Source organism: Hesperophylax consimilis, unplaced genomic scaffold, assembly GCF_061612785.1.
Source record: "Hesperophylax consimilis isolate HC1 unplaced genomic scaffold, BYU_Hcon_1.0 scaffold_32, whole genome shotgun sequence".
NCBI lineage: Eukaryota > Metazoa > Arthropoda > Insecta > Trichoptera > Limnephilidae > Hesperophylax > Hesperophylax consimilis.
This window is the reverse complement of record NW_028301262.1, coordinates 1,618,366-1,637,916: the sequence shown is the minus strand read 5'-3', so window position 1 is coordinate 1,637,916 and position 19,551 is coordinate 1,618,366. Positions and strand designations below refer to the sequence as shown.

At 33.5% G+C, this 19,551-nt stretch overlaps 1 protein-coding gene across 4 annotated transcripts in view; it reads left to right on the top strand.

The window, feature by feature from the left end:
- Nucleotides 1–19,104, top strand: part of LOC149409274 (CLIP domain-containing serine protease B4-like) — a 64,476-nt gene extending 45,372 nt beyond the window's left edge. For all 4 annotated transcript variants that reach the window (XM_089650021.1, XM_089650020.1, XM_089650019.1 and 1 more), the window contains 3 exons: nt 11,912–12,023; nt 13,079–13,210; nt 18,239–19,104. In XM_089650021.1, coding sequence (XP_089506147.1) covers nt 11,912–12,023; nt 13,079–13,210; nt 18,239–18,430 — 436 coding nt within the window. In that variant the 3' untranslated portion in view covers nt 18,431–19,104. The remainder of the gene's footprint in view (nt 1–11,911; nt 12,024–13,078; nt 13,211–18,238) is intronic.
- Nucleotides 19,105–19,551: the final 447 nt, after the last annotated feature.

Below are 19,551 nucleotides of genomic sequence, written 5' to 3'. Positions count from 1 at the left end.
AATTTTTTCATATAGCAAACATTTTGGACTCCACACAACAAAATAACAATAATTACGACGAGTAATATGTAACTGGCCTTGTACTTGGTAGAAGTAATTATGATTCCGTTTTAATGTTAAAGAATGGTCTTCCAATTTACAGTAATCAATTATCTTTTGTGCAATTCCCTCTTCTGGTGACATATTTGCTATACTATAAGGGCATTTAATTTCAATTATAGAATCCTCACCGATAAGGCCATCCGGACTTGCCGCTAAAAAGTTTTTGGTTTTATCGATAAATAGCCCACAAGCGGATACCTGCAAACTTGTTTTTTTTGAAAATTGCTCTATTGCTAGGCTTTCATTTTCTTTTCCATAATTTGTGGCCATAGTTCCTTTGAATTGTGAGTACAGTAAAGAGTTTAATACTCCCGTAACTGAAGTTTTTTGCCGAAGCTTATATATTTTTCCAAAGTTAGACGCCGTTATCCGCTTACGTTTTTCAATTGCCCACAGATTGTTATTGCTTTGGCCTACCGTATTCCGTTTGAGCTCTTCCTTATTCGTTGAAGATAATTCTTTGAGAAATTCCTCTTTTTTCGTTTCAAATATTTTAGGTGGCATATCTGGTTCTAATTCCAATTGACCATAATTTTCATCGGGCCCTGTAACTTTTTTCTTTTTTCTGTCGTATTTTCATTATATTTTAGTTTTTTTTTCGACACATTTGTGTATTCTCCTTCGAACGTCGTTTTCTCTCTATAAAGTGCTTCGTGTATTTTCCGGGACTGTGGCCTTGGATTTTCTTTTGTATTCTTGAATGGGTTGCCAATTCACTATTCCACGAAGCTACTGCTCCAAAACATCTTGCTTGGTAAGATCCTCTTGTAGTAAAATTTACCCTTTTTCCACCTATAAATTTGGCGATAACGTTGTTGAATTGCTCCACAGTGTTATTTGTCACGTCAATAATAAGACTTTCTGCATTTGCTATTAGAGACAATAAGAATTGTTGGATATCAGTCCATATTCCACAATCTCGAAGATCGCTTACTAAATTTGGATCATCAGTATACTTCTCCGGCTTGCAATAGTACGATGCACAATTTTTATGATCACCAAACACATGATTTGCGGTATTTTTTATGTCCATTTTCAAATTTTTTATTTTATCACTTTGTACTGTGTTTTCTTGCTCTTTCCTGTAATTTACAGCTCCAACTACAGCTCTTCTCATGCGTAAAACGTTTGCTTCAACCTTTTTCCTTATATGAACTGGTACAAAGCCTTTAGCGTTGTTGGTTTTTTTTTCAAGTGCTTTCATTTTGTTGCAAAATTGCGGAGTAAGTGATTTTTGCACTCTATTTTTTGTACTATAAGGTTAGGACCATATGGCATTTGTTGCATTATTTTTTTCATGATGCTGGAGTCGCCATCACCAACTAGTTTGTTAAATTTCAATCCATGCATTTCCATGCTTCTCGAGAACCCTTCTGCTATAATGTGGGCTTCCATGGCATGAGCTCGGAGCAGGCAGTCACATGTATATACCTACGCACAAGTTGCGATGTGACTGAGATGATGAGTGAACAGCAGGCGCTCTAGTTGCGAGTTTTTTTTTTTTTTTTTTTTTTTTTTTATTGTTTAACTTATAACATTGTTACATTGTACATAAAATAAGTTAAAAATAAGTAATAGTGTAAAACATATGTTGTTGAATTTCTACTCCAATGAAGAGTGCTAGCTCTTGAGCTTGGCGTAGGAGTTATTTGACAATTATTTCATGTTTACATCAGTAATTAACATTATTACAGTACAATAAATATAAACTTAAAAGAGGATTGTGACGTTAATTTTGGTTGAAACATGAATTGAAGTTATAACATTTGATAGGTGATATTAATTTTTTTTAAAGATAAATTTGACCTTCTTTTTGAATAAAATAAAATCTGGTATTTTTTTCACTTCTTCGGGAAGACTATTAAAATATATTATGCCTTTGTAAATGTAGTTATTGTGCATTTGTTGTGTTGAAAATAGAGGAATTTGGATGTTAAAATTATGCCTTAAGGATGAGTTAAATTTAAGTTTTTTTACAACAGTTTCTTTATATATTTGTAATATTGCATCTTTTTTATAGAGGTCTTCAATTTTTGGTACTTCGAAAATTTTGAACAATGATGCTGAAGAGAAAGTTGGTTTTTTTTTCAAAATTACTTTGATAATTAGTTTTTGTACCACTTTAACAGAGCTTAAAAATTTTTCATATGCACCTCCCCACCCAATGATTCCATACTGAAGTAATGATTGGACTAGTGCGTAATAGACTTTTTTCAGGTTGTTTATCTTGAGAACATTTCTTAATCTAATGAATATATAGATACATTTTCTAATGCGTTTAACAAGTTCACATATGTGTCTGTTCCATTTCATATGTTGGTCTACAATTACACCGAGGTATTTTATTTCAGTTGTTTGGTTTAGTATGGTACATGATTCATTACAAACATCTTTGTTACATTTTTTGTTGTGTATTATTATATGAATGTTGGGGTTAGTTTTGAATTTATTTATTGTGAATGGTATATAAACTGTTTTTTTTGCGTTAATTGTAAGTAGATTTGTATCGAACCAGTTTTTTAGGATTTGGATGTCATTATTTGCATTTTCATTTACAATTTTCCAGTCATTACCCTTAATTATGATAATTGTATCATCTGCGTAAGATATAACTGTTCCACTGAGGTTTTGTTTGAAAATATCGTTTACGTACATGATAAAGAGTAAAGGACCCAAAACAGTACCTTGTGGTATCCCAAAATCACTTGTGAGTGGTAGACTAGATGCGTGATTAATTTTTACAACTTGTGTTCTTTGGTGAAGATAACTTTTTAGCCAACTTAATGCTGTGTCATTAAAACCTGCGGTCTTTAATTTTTGTATTAGTTTGACATGAGATATGCTGTCGAAGGCTTTTTGGAGATCAACAAAAATACCAACACATTTTAATGATTTGTCTAAAGCGTCTTGTATGGTACTAGATAATTTAGCAATGGCCTCTTTTGTGCTTTTGTTTTCCATGAATCCAAACTGATTTTCGTGAATTATATTATTAATCTTTATGAACTGAGTTATTCTTTTTTTGGCAATTTTTTCAATTATTTTTGCAATGTTTGATAGTAAAGAAATAGGGCGGTAATTGGTTGGTTCTTCCGGATTGCCGGTTTTAAATATTGGTATAATTACAGATTGTTTGTACATGGATGGAAAAACTCCGCTTTGAAAACTTGTATTGATTATATGAGTTAATGGTTTTGATACTTGTGATTTTATACATTTCAGTGTTTGTATTGTGACCCCATCAAAACCAGGGGCAGAACCTCCTTTCATACCTGTAATAATTTGTTCAATTTCTTCTGGTGTTGTTGGTTGAAATAATTCAAATTTATGCTCATTATTTACTGTAGTATTTGGGTCATTTGGGGTAAGGCCTTGTTGGATTTTTTTAGCGAGGTTTTTTCCTACATTAGCAAAAAAATTGTTAAATACATTTGCGGCTTCTAGAGGTTTATCTTTACAGCAGATTTTTGAATCATTATGATTTACATTGTTGATTGTTTTATTTTTTAAATGTTTTTTATCGACAATTTCATTTATGATGGACCAAATCCTTTTACTGTCATTTCCAGATAATTCAAGTTTTTGTTTGTAGTAGTCATCCTTTGTGTTTTTTATTAGATATGTAAGTTTTTTTTTATAAGCTTTGAAATGTTTTTGTAATGTTATATTTTCCGGTTGTTTTGTATATTGTTTGTAGAGTGTTTCTTTGTGTCTAATTGAGATGATTAATCCGTGAGTTATCCATGGTTTGATTGGCTTTAGTTTTGAAGATGTTGCGACATGACTTGCGACATGACTTTTTTATGTGTGCAGCAACCTGTATACACGCACCCACAAGTCTCATTTACTTGTGCGTGTGCAGAAGATGAGCTCGGAGCAGGCAGTCACATGTATATAATTACGCACAAGTCGCGATGTGACTGAGGTGATGATCGAACAGCAGGCGCTCTAGTTGCGAGTTGCGACGTGACTTTTTTATGTGAATACCGCACAAGAGTCCGAACTGCTCCCGTCTGGAGCCAGTGAGACTGTGGATTCCCCAATTGGCGACTTTGGAATTGGACTAGTATTACAAAACCCTGTAAGCTGATAGCTGATTTGGCCGTAACTAAGTCGCCGCGTGTATCATTATTTCTCCAGACAATTATTTTATATTATATTTAATTAATATTCTTTTTAATGAATATTATTTTTTATATTGTGAAACAAAATAAATTAATTAAAATCAATTTACTTGCGCACGCCGTGATTTGAATCCGAGACCTCCGGACTCGAAGTCGAGAGCCTTACCCCTCAACCACGGAGGCAAAATAAATGTATCTACGTACATATTTGTAGTAAGTAATAATAATAATAAAGCTAAGTACAATACAATATTAAATAATGTAGACCTCGCTATTTTATTACAAATATGTACCTAGGCACCTACTTAATTTTTGGAATAAATGAATAACAGTAAATGAAATAATAAGAACTGATCGCGATAATATGACGCGAAGTCGCTACGCGGCGCGACGATTCGTGCTTACAACACCTGCAGCCCACACACACGCATTGGGGTTCACCAATACACCGATAGCGCTTTTGCTGTCCCCGCTGAGATGAACGAAATAGAAATAATTTTTACAAATACCTATCGTTAAAATTTATCGGCGCTCCTGCGCGCTCTTAATGTTATGTGAAACGGCTATAACATCAGAGCTAGTCTGTCTGTATAATATTCCTGGATTTAAATGTTACAATTATTGCCGAAGTAAAAAATCGGGTGGAGGTATATTGTTGTACGTTCGAGATGAACTCACATTTAAACAGAAGTCAATAGAAACAAATCATTTTGAATGTGTGCTTGGCTCTATGACACTTCCAAACAAGAATATTTTAAACATCATAGCAATATACCGCCCCCCAACTCCAACAAAGTTCAATTTCTCAATGAATCATCTTCTATTCTGTCTAATATAAGACCCAGAGAAAATATAGTACTTATAGGAGATGTTAACCTAGATCTTTTAAATTATCAAAACCCACTTATTATGTCCTATGAAAATATAATGTCTGACAATTATTTAACCAAATGCATTTGTAACGTAACTAGGGAAGCGGTTCTAGCAGGAAAAATTACTCGTTCCTGTTTAGACAACATATTTGTACGTTTTAATAGCGGATGTCAACAAAGCAATACTCTTTCTTCATGTGTATGTAATAATATTAACATAGCGGATCATTTTTTAACTGCAGTCAATATTAAATATATTGAAAGGAAAAAAGTCGTAGAACATCGATCTTATCCCAAAACAAAATTGACAAAAATATTTATAATTTGAAGTGGCATACCTTGCTTGAGGAACAAGATTGCAATATGTTATACACTAAAATTAAAAAAAAATTTCAGGATTTGTATGAACAAAGTAAAATCGTTATGTATTATAAACCCAAAAAAAGACCCCTCGCAATAAAATCTTGGATAACTTCTGATATATTAGAAAACATTAAAAAAAAGATTTACTGTACAGAAGGTGGAAAAATACTCCTGCCAATAAATTCTTTGAATTAGAATATAAAACTTACAGAAATAAGGTTACAAAAGAAATCATTAAATGTAAGTCTACCTTTTTTAACAATAAATTTAAAAATTATTTCGGAAATACCAAAAAAACTTGGGATGAAGTAAATAAAATATTAGGACGCAAGTCTAAAAGTAGTTGTGACGAAATAATCTCAGAATATATGTTAAACACGCATAATGAAGAAACCGTAGCAAATAATTTTGTTGAATATTTTACGAGCAGTGTTAGCTCTATGATACATAAATGTGATTATATAGCTTCGACCGTCAGACCGACAGAAGTTCAACATAGTATGTACCTACCAAGAGCTACGTGCGAAGAAATTAATATCATTGTTAGCAAACTAAACAATTCAAAGTCACCAGGGATTGACAACATTCGAATGTTTGACATTAAGAAATATATTCATATTTTAGGGCCTGTCATAACTCACTTTATCAATATAATTTTAAAACAAGCAGTGGTTCCAGATGAACTTAAAAGTAGTATCATTAGACCGATTTACAAAGGCGGCAAACATACAGATGTACAAAATTATAGGCCGATTAGCATTTTGCCAGCCCTAGAAAAAATACTTGAAAAATACATTTCTACAAAACTTAACAAATATTTAGAATCCTTCTCCTTGCTAGATCCCAACCAGTATGGTTTTCAAAAGAAAAAAGTACGGAAATGTTGCTTTGGAATTTTCAAATCACGTAAATCATGAATTAAATTTAAAAAAACATGTGTTGGTTTTATTCTTAGATAACTCGAAGGCGTTTGATACCATTGATACAAATAAACTTTTAGAAACAATGGATGCAATAGGAATACGAGGAAAGCTACTAGTTTTGTTAAAAAATTTATTATCAGATCGACAAATAACAGTAAAAATTCTAAAAAAATTTAGCAAAAGAAAATATATTTCAACAGGTGTTGCACAAGGGTCAATTTTAGGGCCAACCCTGTATATTATATACGTCTCAATTATTAGTAAATTGTTTTCTTTCGTTAAACATTTTGTGTACGCAGACGATACGGCACTCGTAATATCACACGAGGATTAGATTACTGCAATGAACCTTATGCAGCTTGATTTTATTGCTTTCCTAAAATGGTCTCATGACGCCGGTCTCATAATAAATGCCAAAAAAACTAAAATTATGCACATAAGATCACCACACGCCAGATACAATTTAATCCCTTCGTTATATACACATACTTTTGACTGCTTACACAGAAATGTTGCACAGCCCTGTTCATGTGAAACCATTGATTTTGTCAAAAATTATGTATATTTGGGTGTTACTATTGACTGCCACATGAAATGGGATGTACACATTACTAATGTTTGTAAACGTCTACCGTCTATTGTGGGTAGAATTTATAAAATAAAATATTTTGTGCCTGTAAGTACTTTAAAATTAATCTATCTATCTCTGGCTGATCCACAATCCGTTATGGAATCACTTCTTGGGGACATTCTTGTAAAACTAATATAAGTTATATCCAAACATTACAAAACTCCCTTACAAAATTGTTAATCCATAAATATACCAATACACACAGAAACGACATTAAATTAATATACAAGTCTCTGAATGTTTTACCTGTCAGAGGATTATTGTTTTATAATATTGTAAGTCAACATCTTATATTGTCTGATTCCTTGTATAGGGAAAGAGTTTTCCATAAACATAATACAAGATTTACCCAAAATGAAGGATTGGTGGTCCCGAAATGTACCAATAAATACGGTGAAAGAACCCTAAACTTTATTGTACCCAGAATATTTAATAAACTACCAATGACAATTAAAAATATAAACGTTTTTACAGCCAAAGTCAAATATAATCTAAGGAAATGGCTATTAGATACTGAAGATTTATATTGATGCACTACGGAAGACCTTGTTTTCCTAATTGGAATTCACATTCTAGGGAAATGGAAAATCGTTATAAATTTGTATTACCTTATGTATATTAAAACCATTGGAGTACTTGTTGATTATATCCTCTTGATTATATTCATTTGATCATATTAAATTCATTTGTGCTTGTTTTTGTTATATGAGGCTTATACTGCTTCTTACATATTTATATTTATACAATTCTGTAATTTAACCAACTTGTCATTTATTGTTAATTTATCATCAACATTATACATACCTACATACTGTTTTACCATTGTACCCATGTTATTGCAAAAATGTTGTCAATATGTACCTGCTGACAAACTACATAAGTAGTTTAGCAGGTTTGAATGTTGATAAAAAAATAAAAATAAAAAAATTCTGTGTTCAAGACAGTAAATTCCATCTTAAAATTCCCCGTTTCACCCGGTCGTTTCTATAGAGAGAGAGTTTAGATTCTGTTCTACCATGTGTTTCTTTACAAAGTGTTAAATAAACCTTTGTTTTTTATATTGATGAGTAATAATTGAATTGACCTTCCCAATCCCTGACCGATGGACGAAGAAATGAGCTGGAAAGTTCCCCACCCCTGCTGTATTCGAGTTCTCATCTGCCTACCTTTTAACACTGAGCTAGCAAATTACACCCTGGTTCAATTCCAAGAGGGGTATCTCTTAGCAACCTATCACTAAACAAAGCAACTTACATAGAAAGATACCTAGCGCAGACCCTTCAAAAATTACAGATAGTCTGAATTGTCGAAAAATCAGTTCCAATTTCGAAAATAATGACACTTAAATTCAAAATCAAAGTTCTGGATACGATTTGAGAATTTTACGGCCAAAATTATTGTAGTGATTTATTTTTGGGGTATTATGCCATGTTGCGCTACCTGCTTTATACAACGTTTCGGACAGCATTATAGTGTCCATCATCAGGACAGATATCGAATATGAAATAACATTTTGGTTGTTTGTTTTTGGGGTGTTATGCCGTGTTGCGCTAACTCCTTCTTTAGCCGACGTTTCGGACAGCGTTGCAGTGTCCATCATCAGGGCAGATCCGGTAGATCCGAAGACATCTTCGGATCTACCGGATCCGCAACACGGCATAACACCCCAAAAACAAACAACAAAAATGCTTTTGGCCGTGAGAATCTAAAAACTTACATGAAATTACATGTTTATTTGTAATAACTGTAATGCTGTCCAAAGTGGGCTAAATAAGGAGGTGGCGCAATATGGCAAACAGACTAATAATAAATCACTATCAAAGTTCTGGAGTTCATTGAACCAGAGCTACGGACAGAGTCACAACTGACATTAGAACCCATTTGTAATTATTATTACAATGTTACAATCTAATGAATTCGGGGAACACAGTTAAATACCTAGGAATTACTATAGACAGCCAACTAAAATGGACAAATCACGTAGAAAAGCTTGTAAATAAACTTAGGTATTTAACTTACATTTTTAAACGATTAAATAACATAGTTGATATCAAAAGAATGAAACTGGTTTATCATGCATTGGTACAATCATCAATATCTTATGGAATAATTGGATGGGGGGGTATCTATAATAACCACATTAAGCCGCTAGAAATAGCTCAAAAATTAATACTAAAAATAATATTGCAAAAAGATGTTACCTACCCCTCCTTGCAATTATTTCAAGAAGCTAAACTCTTAGATATAAGAAAAATTTACTTTATGCAATGTCTGAAATATATATTTTCACGAAATGTACATTTTACAAAAAACGAAAATCGTTCTAGCAGTAGAGTAAATAATGCATATGAGGTTCCACTATGCAAAACTAGGCTTGCGCAGAGACATGCTTTTTTCATTGCCCCCAAAATCTACAATGCACTCTATCAGACGATAGAAATTAGATCTAAAAATATATCGTCTTACATCATATACAAAAATGTAATAAAGACTTGGATCACTACCATTGACACAAATACTTACCTGCTATAACATCCTACCTTTTGTAAATTTACAAATCCTTAATTTTTCTATTTTTTAACCTTTTTTTCTTAATTATAATTTTGTAAAAACGGAATTATTTTTTTTATAAACTGCACTAAACAAAATAAGTATACCCACGAACTGGCGATGCCTATGTGGGATTTTTTTTGGTATATATGCATTAGGGTGTCCCAGGACATAAGGAAGAATTTTTTTTTCATGAATTTAAATATGCATACCCTCTTATTTTATTCCATTTGAACCCAATAACTCACATAATCAATATTATTTTGATTAAACACCGGCAACCGGTGCCGACTTGATGCCAAACATATGGTACAGAGTTAATATGGAAGAATTTTCAACTTTCATTTTTGTCGGATAAATAAAATTTAAAAATGCATAAATGTTCAATTATGTAGTATTTTATATTTAAAAATGGTTTATTGATTAAATTTCTTCTTCATAGTTTGTTTTTTACAGTCAGGATAAATCTTCCGGTGTTCCTGAACGCATCGTAACAAAAAATATTTTTGTTCCTCTTCGACCGTGAGATTAAGCCATGAAAATCTTAAACAGAGTTCTTTCAGCTGTATCATTCACTACCCTCAGCGGCGACACCTTCTTTCTGACTTCTTGATACGAAGCATTATTTGACCACATCGTAGGGAATTCTGGCATCTGTTTTCAGACGATCAAACAAATACTTGCTCTTGACTGAAATGAAGTCGTAAATATTTTTCTCTGAAACAAAAGTCAATAAATTATGACATGAACAAAAACCTCAATACAAAACATAATTTAAACTACTTAATAAACTTACCATACAATTTAACATCAAGATCTTCCTTCGATGGGATGTAACGTTTGTCATGGGTTGATAAATTTTTTTTTTTGATATTTCGAGCATTTTTATTTTAGTTGTTTGATCCACAGCGTCGTCAAACAGCGATAAAATAGATCCTTCATCGGTCAAATACCATAACTGCTTACTGAATAGAACTAAAGCTGCCATTTAGATGTTTTCATCATTTTTTTCTTAAGCCTTCATCGATGTCGAAAATCACAAGTCCTGGTAAGGTGCTTTAACTGCTATAATACATTGTAACCATGGCTTGACATAGGATGTTACTATGAACAGGCAAACGTCTAAAAGTGCCGCCTTATCCTTACCGGTAATTTTAAATTGCGCACAAATTAATGATATTTTCAAGGAATAAAGCGCCTTTTCCATCCATCGAGCACCTGGAGGCCGAATCTTAAATTTTCTCGCTGTATCTCCTCCTAAAACTATCACACAGAGCTCTAAAAACTCTCAATAGTAATCTCCAAGTATTTTTGTTGTCAGTGCAGTACGGTAAAAGTCAAGCAAATCATCGATTTCGGAAGCGGTTAGGTGCAATGTGAGATTTTCTCTGTAGCACTGAATTTTATCGGGATCAACATTTTTACAGTTATCTCGAAACTTTTTGAAGAGTGGTATGTCAGGGCTTGTAGTCACTTGACTGATTTTTACTTCAAACACAGCTTTTAATACCAACTATGGCTATATTTGGTATATATTGACAGTTAAATTCACTTTCCGGATATTGTAGAACAAAACTTGTCCATTAGATGACAGTTTAGAACCCGATATTTGGTGTTTTACGACTCCTATTAAAAATATACTCTTTTTAGAAGTGTGTAAATCTAACAACATCTTGCCTGAACGAGTGATTTTCGTTTACTAACAAAATAGCAAGTTACTACAAGCTCATCAACACGTTTGCTCGCTGGCGTCTTAATGTAAAAGTACTGACATCTTTCGATGCAAGTCGGCACGGGTTGCAGTTGTCCAAATTAAACGAAATTTTGTTTATAAGTGTTTTGTCATTATTAAAAAAAAATTAGAGGGTATGCGTTCAAAAATAACAACTTTAATTTTTTTGGGACACCCTAATATGCATACTATTCTATTTTATTTTTTTGTTTAATTGTATCATTTTATTTTTCTTATCTTAAAGCTACCATTTTTTTATTTTTTATGGTACCTTTTTTACCTGTAAATGAAATGCTTTTTGTAATACTATAATAATTTTAATAATGTAATACTTGTTTTTGTAATACTTGATTTTTGTAATTATATTTTTATGCATGTAACAAAAGAAAATTATTAATAAAAAAAAAATAAATAAAAAAAAATTCAAAAGTAAAGTCACGAAATAAATAATTGCCATTATTTCCTGTGTCAAATAACAGGTGACAGGGTCTCACGAGTGTCAAGCGTCATGCGTCATGCCGGAATATCGGCATACCGCACCTAAAGGGTTAAGGAATATTATTGCATCGCACTACCATTCAGAGTTTTTTTTAAATAAATTATATCCATTTCAGGGTAATATTCACAAGCAGTATAATCCCAGTCTGTCTCCACACCGGCACAACTCTTCCTGACAGTGGCTTCATCTTCACTTCGTGGGATGGCACATCCAAACCTGACCACAAGGTTAGAACACATCTCTCTGCCTTCATGATGAACAATGACTGATGATGTGATAACGATAAGATTGACAGCTGTGGCTGGTACTAAATGTATATTTATTTAAATAGATATCTAACCATCACGCCGTCTCCCCGCAGGGGTAGGCAGAGAGGATGGACCGCCACACAACTCTGTTTTAACACACACTCCTTGCTTCATGCACATTCATACATAGGTTCTGTTAATCTGATTCTTGAGATGACTCAAGTACTTGCCATGTTTACCTTGGGAGTCCCAGACCTCTTCTACCATCCACTTGCGTGTCTTATATTCTCCTATTTCTACCACTCTGAAGAGGAGCAAATATACTAAATAATATTTAATTTTATTCACATAAAATGTTAATTAAAGCACACACTTAGAAGTATCTGGTTCAAATCCAAGTGGTAAATTTTAAAATAAATTTATTAAAAGTAATTTAATTCACTGATTCTAGACGGTTGGGAGCAGTTGTAACACTTGTGCAGTATTTACACACCTCGACTCCGGTGATGGGTCTGATTTGACCCAGTGTTTTTTAAATTTAAGATTTTGCCGCAAATATCTCGTTTAGGCTAATTTCCTTTTGTCTATTCTTTTATCAAATATTTACCCACATTTCTACTCAAAAATAATTAAAATCGGACACGTTTTAAAAAAGTTATTAGAATAATTGTGTATAAAAACACGCGAAAATTCAATTTCTTCTCAGTTGAATTCGAGCAGCCGACGAAACAGCATATCTCTTGCTCTGTCCTTCCGTCTTTGTCTCTCACAGTCCCTCGCAGATGTTGTCAACTATTCGGGCACATTTCTAGTATTGTGATTTTTGTTTGTGACTTTGTTTAAAAAGCATTTTAATTTCATCATTTCAGCCGGGTCAATCTGGACCCACCATCACCGCATGTGTTTTATTTTGAACCTCCGGGTATTACGTGTTAAAAAACACATTTCTTCAAAACCTCACTTCACATTGTAATACTATATGGATTGTTCTCATTGGATAAAACAATTAGTTGCTACGTTTTTCAACATTTCAGACGACAATGCAGAGAGTATCTCAGGAGGAGTGCTCTAGAGCATTCCGCGCTGGCAGCTATCAGCACCCTGTCGGCGCAAAACATGACCTGGAGATTTGCAGCCGCCCAGTCAACACAGCTAAAGGATGTCCGGTATGTAACGCTAGGATGTATTGTAAACTAAGCTCATTATAATACTGATGTACTTATTATTTAATATTTTGATAATAAAACATTGATATAACAAGAATTTTATAAATAACAAAGAGTAGTCCCGCTGCCCTCCCCATGACAGCTTGTCTACAGGTCTACCATTTTCTTTAATTTAATAAACATAACATATAATCATTTTACATATCAAAATTAGTTTTAACTTCACAATAATGTTTAAATTATGTATTGCAAGATTCAATTACTTAGGACGGGTTGTTTTATAGAATTTGAACAATTCATCAAATTTCAAAGCTGATTTTCAAGTTCTGTGAAGGTTTTATTCAAGTTCTGTTCTCAGTTATGTGAAGCCTCTTATTATAGAATAATAGAACTTGAATAGAACCTACACAGAACTTGAAAATCATCTTTCAAATTTGACGAATTGTTAAAATTCTGCAAAGCAACCCGTCCTTATTCTTCTTCTGATAACTCACTTCTATCAGAATGTATCTACTATTAAGGAGAAACTACTTCCTTTATCTTGTTCCCACTATTAATTAATTCCTCCCGTGGATTATTATTTGGGTAACTTTTTTCACATTATCAAAAATTGAAACACGCTTGGGCGAGTCCATATTTATAAATTTCTGAATTCCTCCGAGTATCTGTTTGGTAAATTTTGAATCTCGAATTAAAATAAAAAAAAATTGGCGAGTTCATTTTGAAATAGTCCGAGTCAATCACAATGACATCCATAGTGAAGAAATAAAGAGATGAACACTTTTAAAGCACTTCCCGGTAAGATACCGGGAAAACAGGTATTGGGCGCTGGTCCATATAAAACTCTGGGTAAAATTCGGTTTAGGGGAGTCACTCGAATAACCGAAATTGAACTTGATTTAGACTAATTTAGGGCTGGGGAATCCGAATCCGAATCCGAAGAATTAGGTGGGGATTGGCACTATTAACTGAGTTATATGGTCTTGAAATTTCGTACGCTATACATAGAAACCACGTTTTATTTTGTTATCTTGTTTTTTTACTGAATAAAGAAAATCAAATTAATAACTATTTAATACTTTTGAAATTTTAGTAGTGCCAACCAAAAAAAGAAAAGTGTTGCCATATAATAATAATTTATTTTTTTAAATAGGTTAGGTTTTTAGTTTGGGTTAGAGTAGGCAGAAGAACATGGGAAAAGAGTATTAGAATTAAATCACAAACCAGTCTATACAAACCTAGCGTAGCCCACAAACTACTTGAAAACTGGGATATAACTCTAAAGGGGACGCGAGTGGGCGTTATTAAAGGGGCATTTTTTTGTTATAGAAAATCACAGTTAGGTTAGGTTATATATATATATATATATATATATATATATATATATATATATATATATATATATATATATATATATATAAAATTTATATTAAATTTATAATATAAATTTTATGTATATATAATATAATTATATATTATATAATATAAATTTTGAAGCCCTGAAGAAAATAATTTCCCTCAGGGCCTATGTCATCTTTGGGGATGCTGTGTGGAGGGTCTTTTTGTGGAGAGGAAGGAGTGAACTTGGGTCTTGAAGAGTCCCATGTTGTAAGAGGGAGGAAACACAGAGGCCGGCAGTTCGTTCCACAGCCGAGCTGTTGAACTTAAGAACGAATCGTAGAAGCGACCCGTTCTCATGTGACAAATGTCAACCGTGTACAAATGTAGGGCGCGCGTTTGGCGTGTATCCCGACTACGCACCGGTGCCGAAGGGATGAATGACGCTAGTTCCTCAGAGCATCTTCCATTGTACTACCGATAGAACAAGGACAGCATACCTACCTGACGCCTGTGCTCTAAAGATTGCAGTCCGTTTGTTAAGATTGGGGAATCTATCAAACGGACCGCCCGTTTTTGCACAGAGTTAAGGGTTTGTTTCAGGTATTTAGGGGCTGCGGACCAGAGATGGCTGCCAAATTCGACAGTAGGGCCCACTGAGTCTAAATCAAGTTCAATTTCGGTTATTCGAGTGACTCCCCTAAACCGAATTTATTCCAAAACTATACATCCACACTTAGTTAGCAGAAGCTCACATCAGAAACATCTAGCGACATTCTAGTTCCATGCAGGTCTGTAAAAGACAAGATACATATATAGTATACATCCTAGGTTAGTCTCCAAGGAGTCTAGTCCATCTACAGGAAACACTGGTGTTCTGTTCCTGCTGTTTCCCTCTAGTTCCTGGTGCTGGTGCCAAGGGCTGTCCTGACAGGTGTTCTGGCCAGCGAAGCCGTCCCAGGTTTAAGCATATAGTATACATCCTTGGCGCTATCGGTTAGTCTCCAAGGAGTCTAGTCCATCTACAGGAAACACTGGTGTTCTGTTCCTGCTGTTTCCCTCTAGTTCCTGGTGCTGGTGCCAAGGGCTGTCCTGACATTGACAAGTCTGACCATTCTTTGCTTCATTCTTGTATGCACAACTGTTTCATTACCATTATGGAATTCAAATGGGATGAAACAGCGGTAAATAATGGCTACGAATCATCTTTTATATATATAATCTTAAATAAAAAAACTAAAGCAAATCGCAAGTAATCGCTTCTTATTCGCTAGTCCTTGTACAAAAATCAATGATAATATTACTTATCAATGGCGCCGTATTTTATTAATTAATAACTTTTCTAACTTAACCATGCTCATGCAAAAATATTGAACTTGTTTCAAAATACGTATTTTTTTTTTTTTTTTTTTTTTTTATAGTGAATACCTCACAAGAGTCCCAACTGCTCCCGTCTGGAGCCAGTGAGACTATGGCATCCCCAATTGGGGATGTTGTGAGGCTGAAGGTAAGTGGGGAAGGGAAAGAGGAAGGTGGGGAAGTACCTGGCTATTCAGATCTAGTCACTAAACACGGCTTAAGCCATTTGGAGCAACGTTTCAATTCTGAATGGTGGTCTTACACCAGGGCGATACTGGTAGTATCTTCCACTCTGGAACGTGCCGCAAATATACTATATATTATACTTTATATTATTTTAATTAATTAATTGTGAAATAACACAAATTAATCAAATAAAATTTATTTGCGCACGCCGGGTTCGAACCCCCGACCTTCGGAATGGCAGTCCAATGCGTTACCACTGGACTATGCCGGCCGTCTCTAAATGGGATATACATATACAAAAAGTGTGCACACGGCTTAGAGCTATAGTGAGCAAACTTTATAGATTGAAGTTTTTTGTTCCACCAAATACCCTTAAAATAATATACCTATCATTGGCGGAATCCCTAATAAGATACGGAATAACTTCATGGGGACATTCAACAAAAACAAATCTTCTTTCAGTCCAAAATGTACAATATTCTTTGGTAAAATTATTATTAAACAAAACTAAATACGAACAAAGAAATGACGTACCAAAGTCATTACTATACAACTCTGTAAATGTATTATCTGTTCGTGCTTTATTGTGGCTTAAAATTGCGAGTCAGCATACATCTCAATCTGAACATAATAAAATAGTGACACATGTTCATAATACAAGACTAATTGCAAACGATGGACTTGTAGTTCCCAGATACCTGAATAAATATGGTCAAAGAACTCTAGAATACCTCGTTCCAATAATTTACAACATGTTACCAAACTCAATAAAAAGCTGTGAATTGACTCACAGAAGGAAATGTATGTTAAAAAAATGGTTATGTGAAAGAATTTTTTTGTATTAATGTAATTATATGTATATTTTATGTACTTGTAAAAATTGTATATGTATTTAAAAAGTAATTGTTAAAAGAACCCGTTGACAAACTGATATCAATCAGTTTAACGGGACTTAATTGTAAAAAATGTATTTTTGAAAGTTAATAAATTAAAAAAAAAATAAATAAAAAAAAGTGCAAAAAACTTTCCTTCTGAAGTCGGACCGGCCTTTTATACCAATAATAATCTAGGTAAATTTCTAATCAATTCAAAAGATAAAGACGACAAACTAAGCCATTCAGGCATTTATAAATTAAATTGTAATAATTGTGCGGCATTTTATATCGGTAAGACAACACGTAATTTTAACATTAGGATTAAAGAGCATCTTCGTGGTCTCAATAATAACGGTTTCTCTTAATTTGCCAATCAACTGATTAGCGAAGATCATACTTTCTGTCATAACACAGGCGCTTATATTTTACATACAAACGGGCATGGTAACAGACTCAATAATCTAGAAACACTGGAAATAAAAAAAGCTGTAAAAACCAAAAGTCCTATTCGTAATATTCAATTAGATATATCAAGTAGTCCAATATTAAGTTTGTTCCCAATAAACCATTAAAAATGTCCAAGTTCTCCTTGTCACCCCATGTCAGTTGATGCTTTGTTTCTCCATATACATTATTATAATCCATTAGTCTACATAATTATCGTTCGGTTTTTCCTTCTTATGTCTTTTGTACTTGTGTAAATGTATTGTATGATTTCTCTGTGTTTGTTATATTTATATCATGTTGTCTCCCTCAATTTTTTTTTATATATAAGCTCACACTTTGTACTTCTTATCTAGTAATAATTTGTACCCTGAAGATGCTTGAGTAAAGCGAAACCGGTCGGTTCAAAAAATTATTAAAAACTCGTGGTTTTAAAACCAAAAGAAATTATTTATCTTTATTACATTTCCAGCACGTTCCGGAGTTGTAGATACTCTCAGTATCACCCTGGTAGAAGGCCACCATCCCAATCTAAAAGTTGCTGTATGATTGTACTTAACAAATCCTAAGTTTTCATAGGAAATTTATTAAATTTAATAAGTTATAATAATTTTAATTTTTTTATATTTATTTAATAAGAGATAAATGGAAACATACATTTTGGACGTAAGGTGAGGTAAAGATAAGTTGGGTTGGGTTAGGTTAGGTTAGGTTAGGTTTGGTTTACCATTTACCATAAATGTAAACACTGACTACCTACCACTGATTAATTAATCAATAATCTGCCATTTGGAGTGTGTTCACCTATTGCTTTATTTGTTCTCAGGACTTTAACTACGGCTCCCCGCTGACGGTACCCAACAGCCTGGGTAACAGGGTGGGCTGCACGCACCTGTTGGTGGGGTTGGTATCCTGGTATAATAATGCTTCACCCTGTACACAAATCAACATGAGGATTTCTACCTACATCCCCTGGATAGAGGGTATTGTGTGGCCTGAAAGCGGTGTTGTTGTCTAGGACCTTGTTTTAGACAATTTTTAAATATATTTTTGCCGCCCTGTCCCCCCCCCCCTTCTTGCCCTCTCTCTCTGCCCCCCTGTGCCGACGAGCATGACTTGTATACACGGTGTTTGGAAACTTGTAGTACAAGCGGCAAACTGGCGGATCTACATCACATAGAAAACCCAAAAGACTCTCTTTTGTTTGATCTGAGCATTTCAATTTTTTTTTACATTTTTTCATTTAAATACTTTTGTTGCCGGGCTGACGTTTTGACACATTTTAAAATACAATAAACAGCTGGTGTTAACCCCTCAACTACCAATTTAAAAAATATATAAATTCCAAGCTCGGACTCGATTTACTCGAAAATGAAAACTCACATAATAAAAAATTACTTATGTGATATGTTTATTAGTTTCCGTTTTGTACTATGAGTTTCCAGACAACATGTATAACAAAAATCCCACACAGGCAAGGCCAGTGGGTAGGCATACTTGGGATTAGTTAAAGGTACTTAAACATGACTTATTGTGGAATGTAGGTGCATACCTATATTATTTCTATAAACAGGAGATTTTTATGTTTTAATAATATCAAAATCAGTTGTATTTTTTAAATTAAACACGTTTTCTGAAGAAAAACATATTTTTGTAATATTGTTTCTTATACTAAACATATATACAAAAATGAGGCGCCTAAAATTTTTCTTACTTCTATCAAAGTAATAAAGATTAAAATTAAAATTTTATCGACCTAATTCTGCTACTTTAAAGAAAACCAGTTGACTGAAGTTATATAACAAATCTGAGGTCAATCGGCCAACTGGTTATTGAGAAATCGTAGTTGCCGATTTGTATTTGTGCGTGTAAAATGGATGTACCATTGGGTGAGATTAAAATGAAGTAATTGATAGTTAGCAGCTAATCAGCCAACCCAGGGCCAAGAACAACTTGTTCCTCTCTCTTGGAAATTGGATTATAGTCAGTTTGGCATTCTGTCCTTCAGTTCTTGTTACTTGTTGCCTTCTCACTACTTGTCAGTACTCATACTTCCCTCTATTCTATAAAAAGTATTCCCTCTATTCTATATGTAGACTGTCCAAACAGAATAGTGATATATTGATAAAATGATAGAGT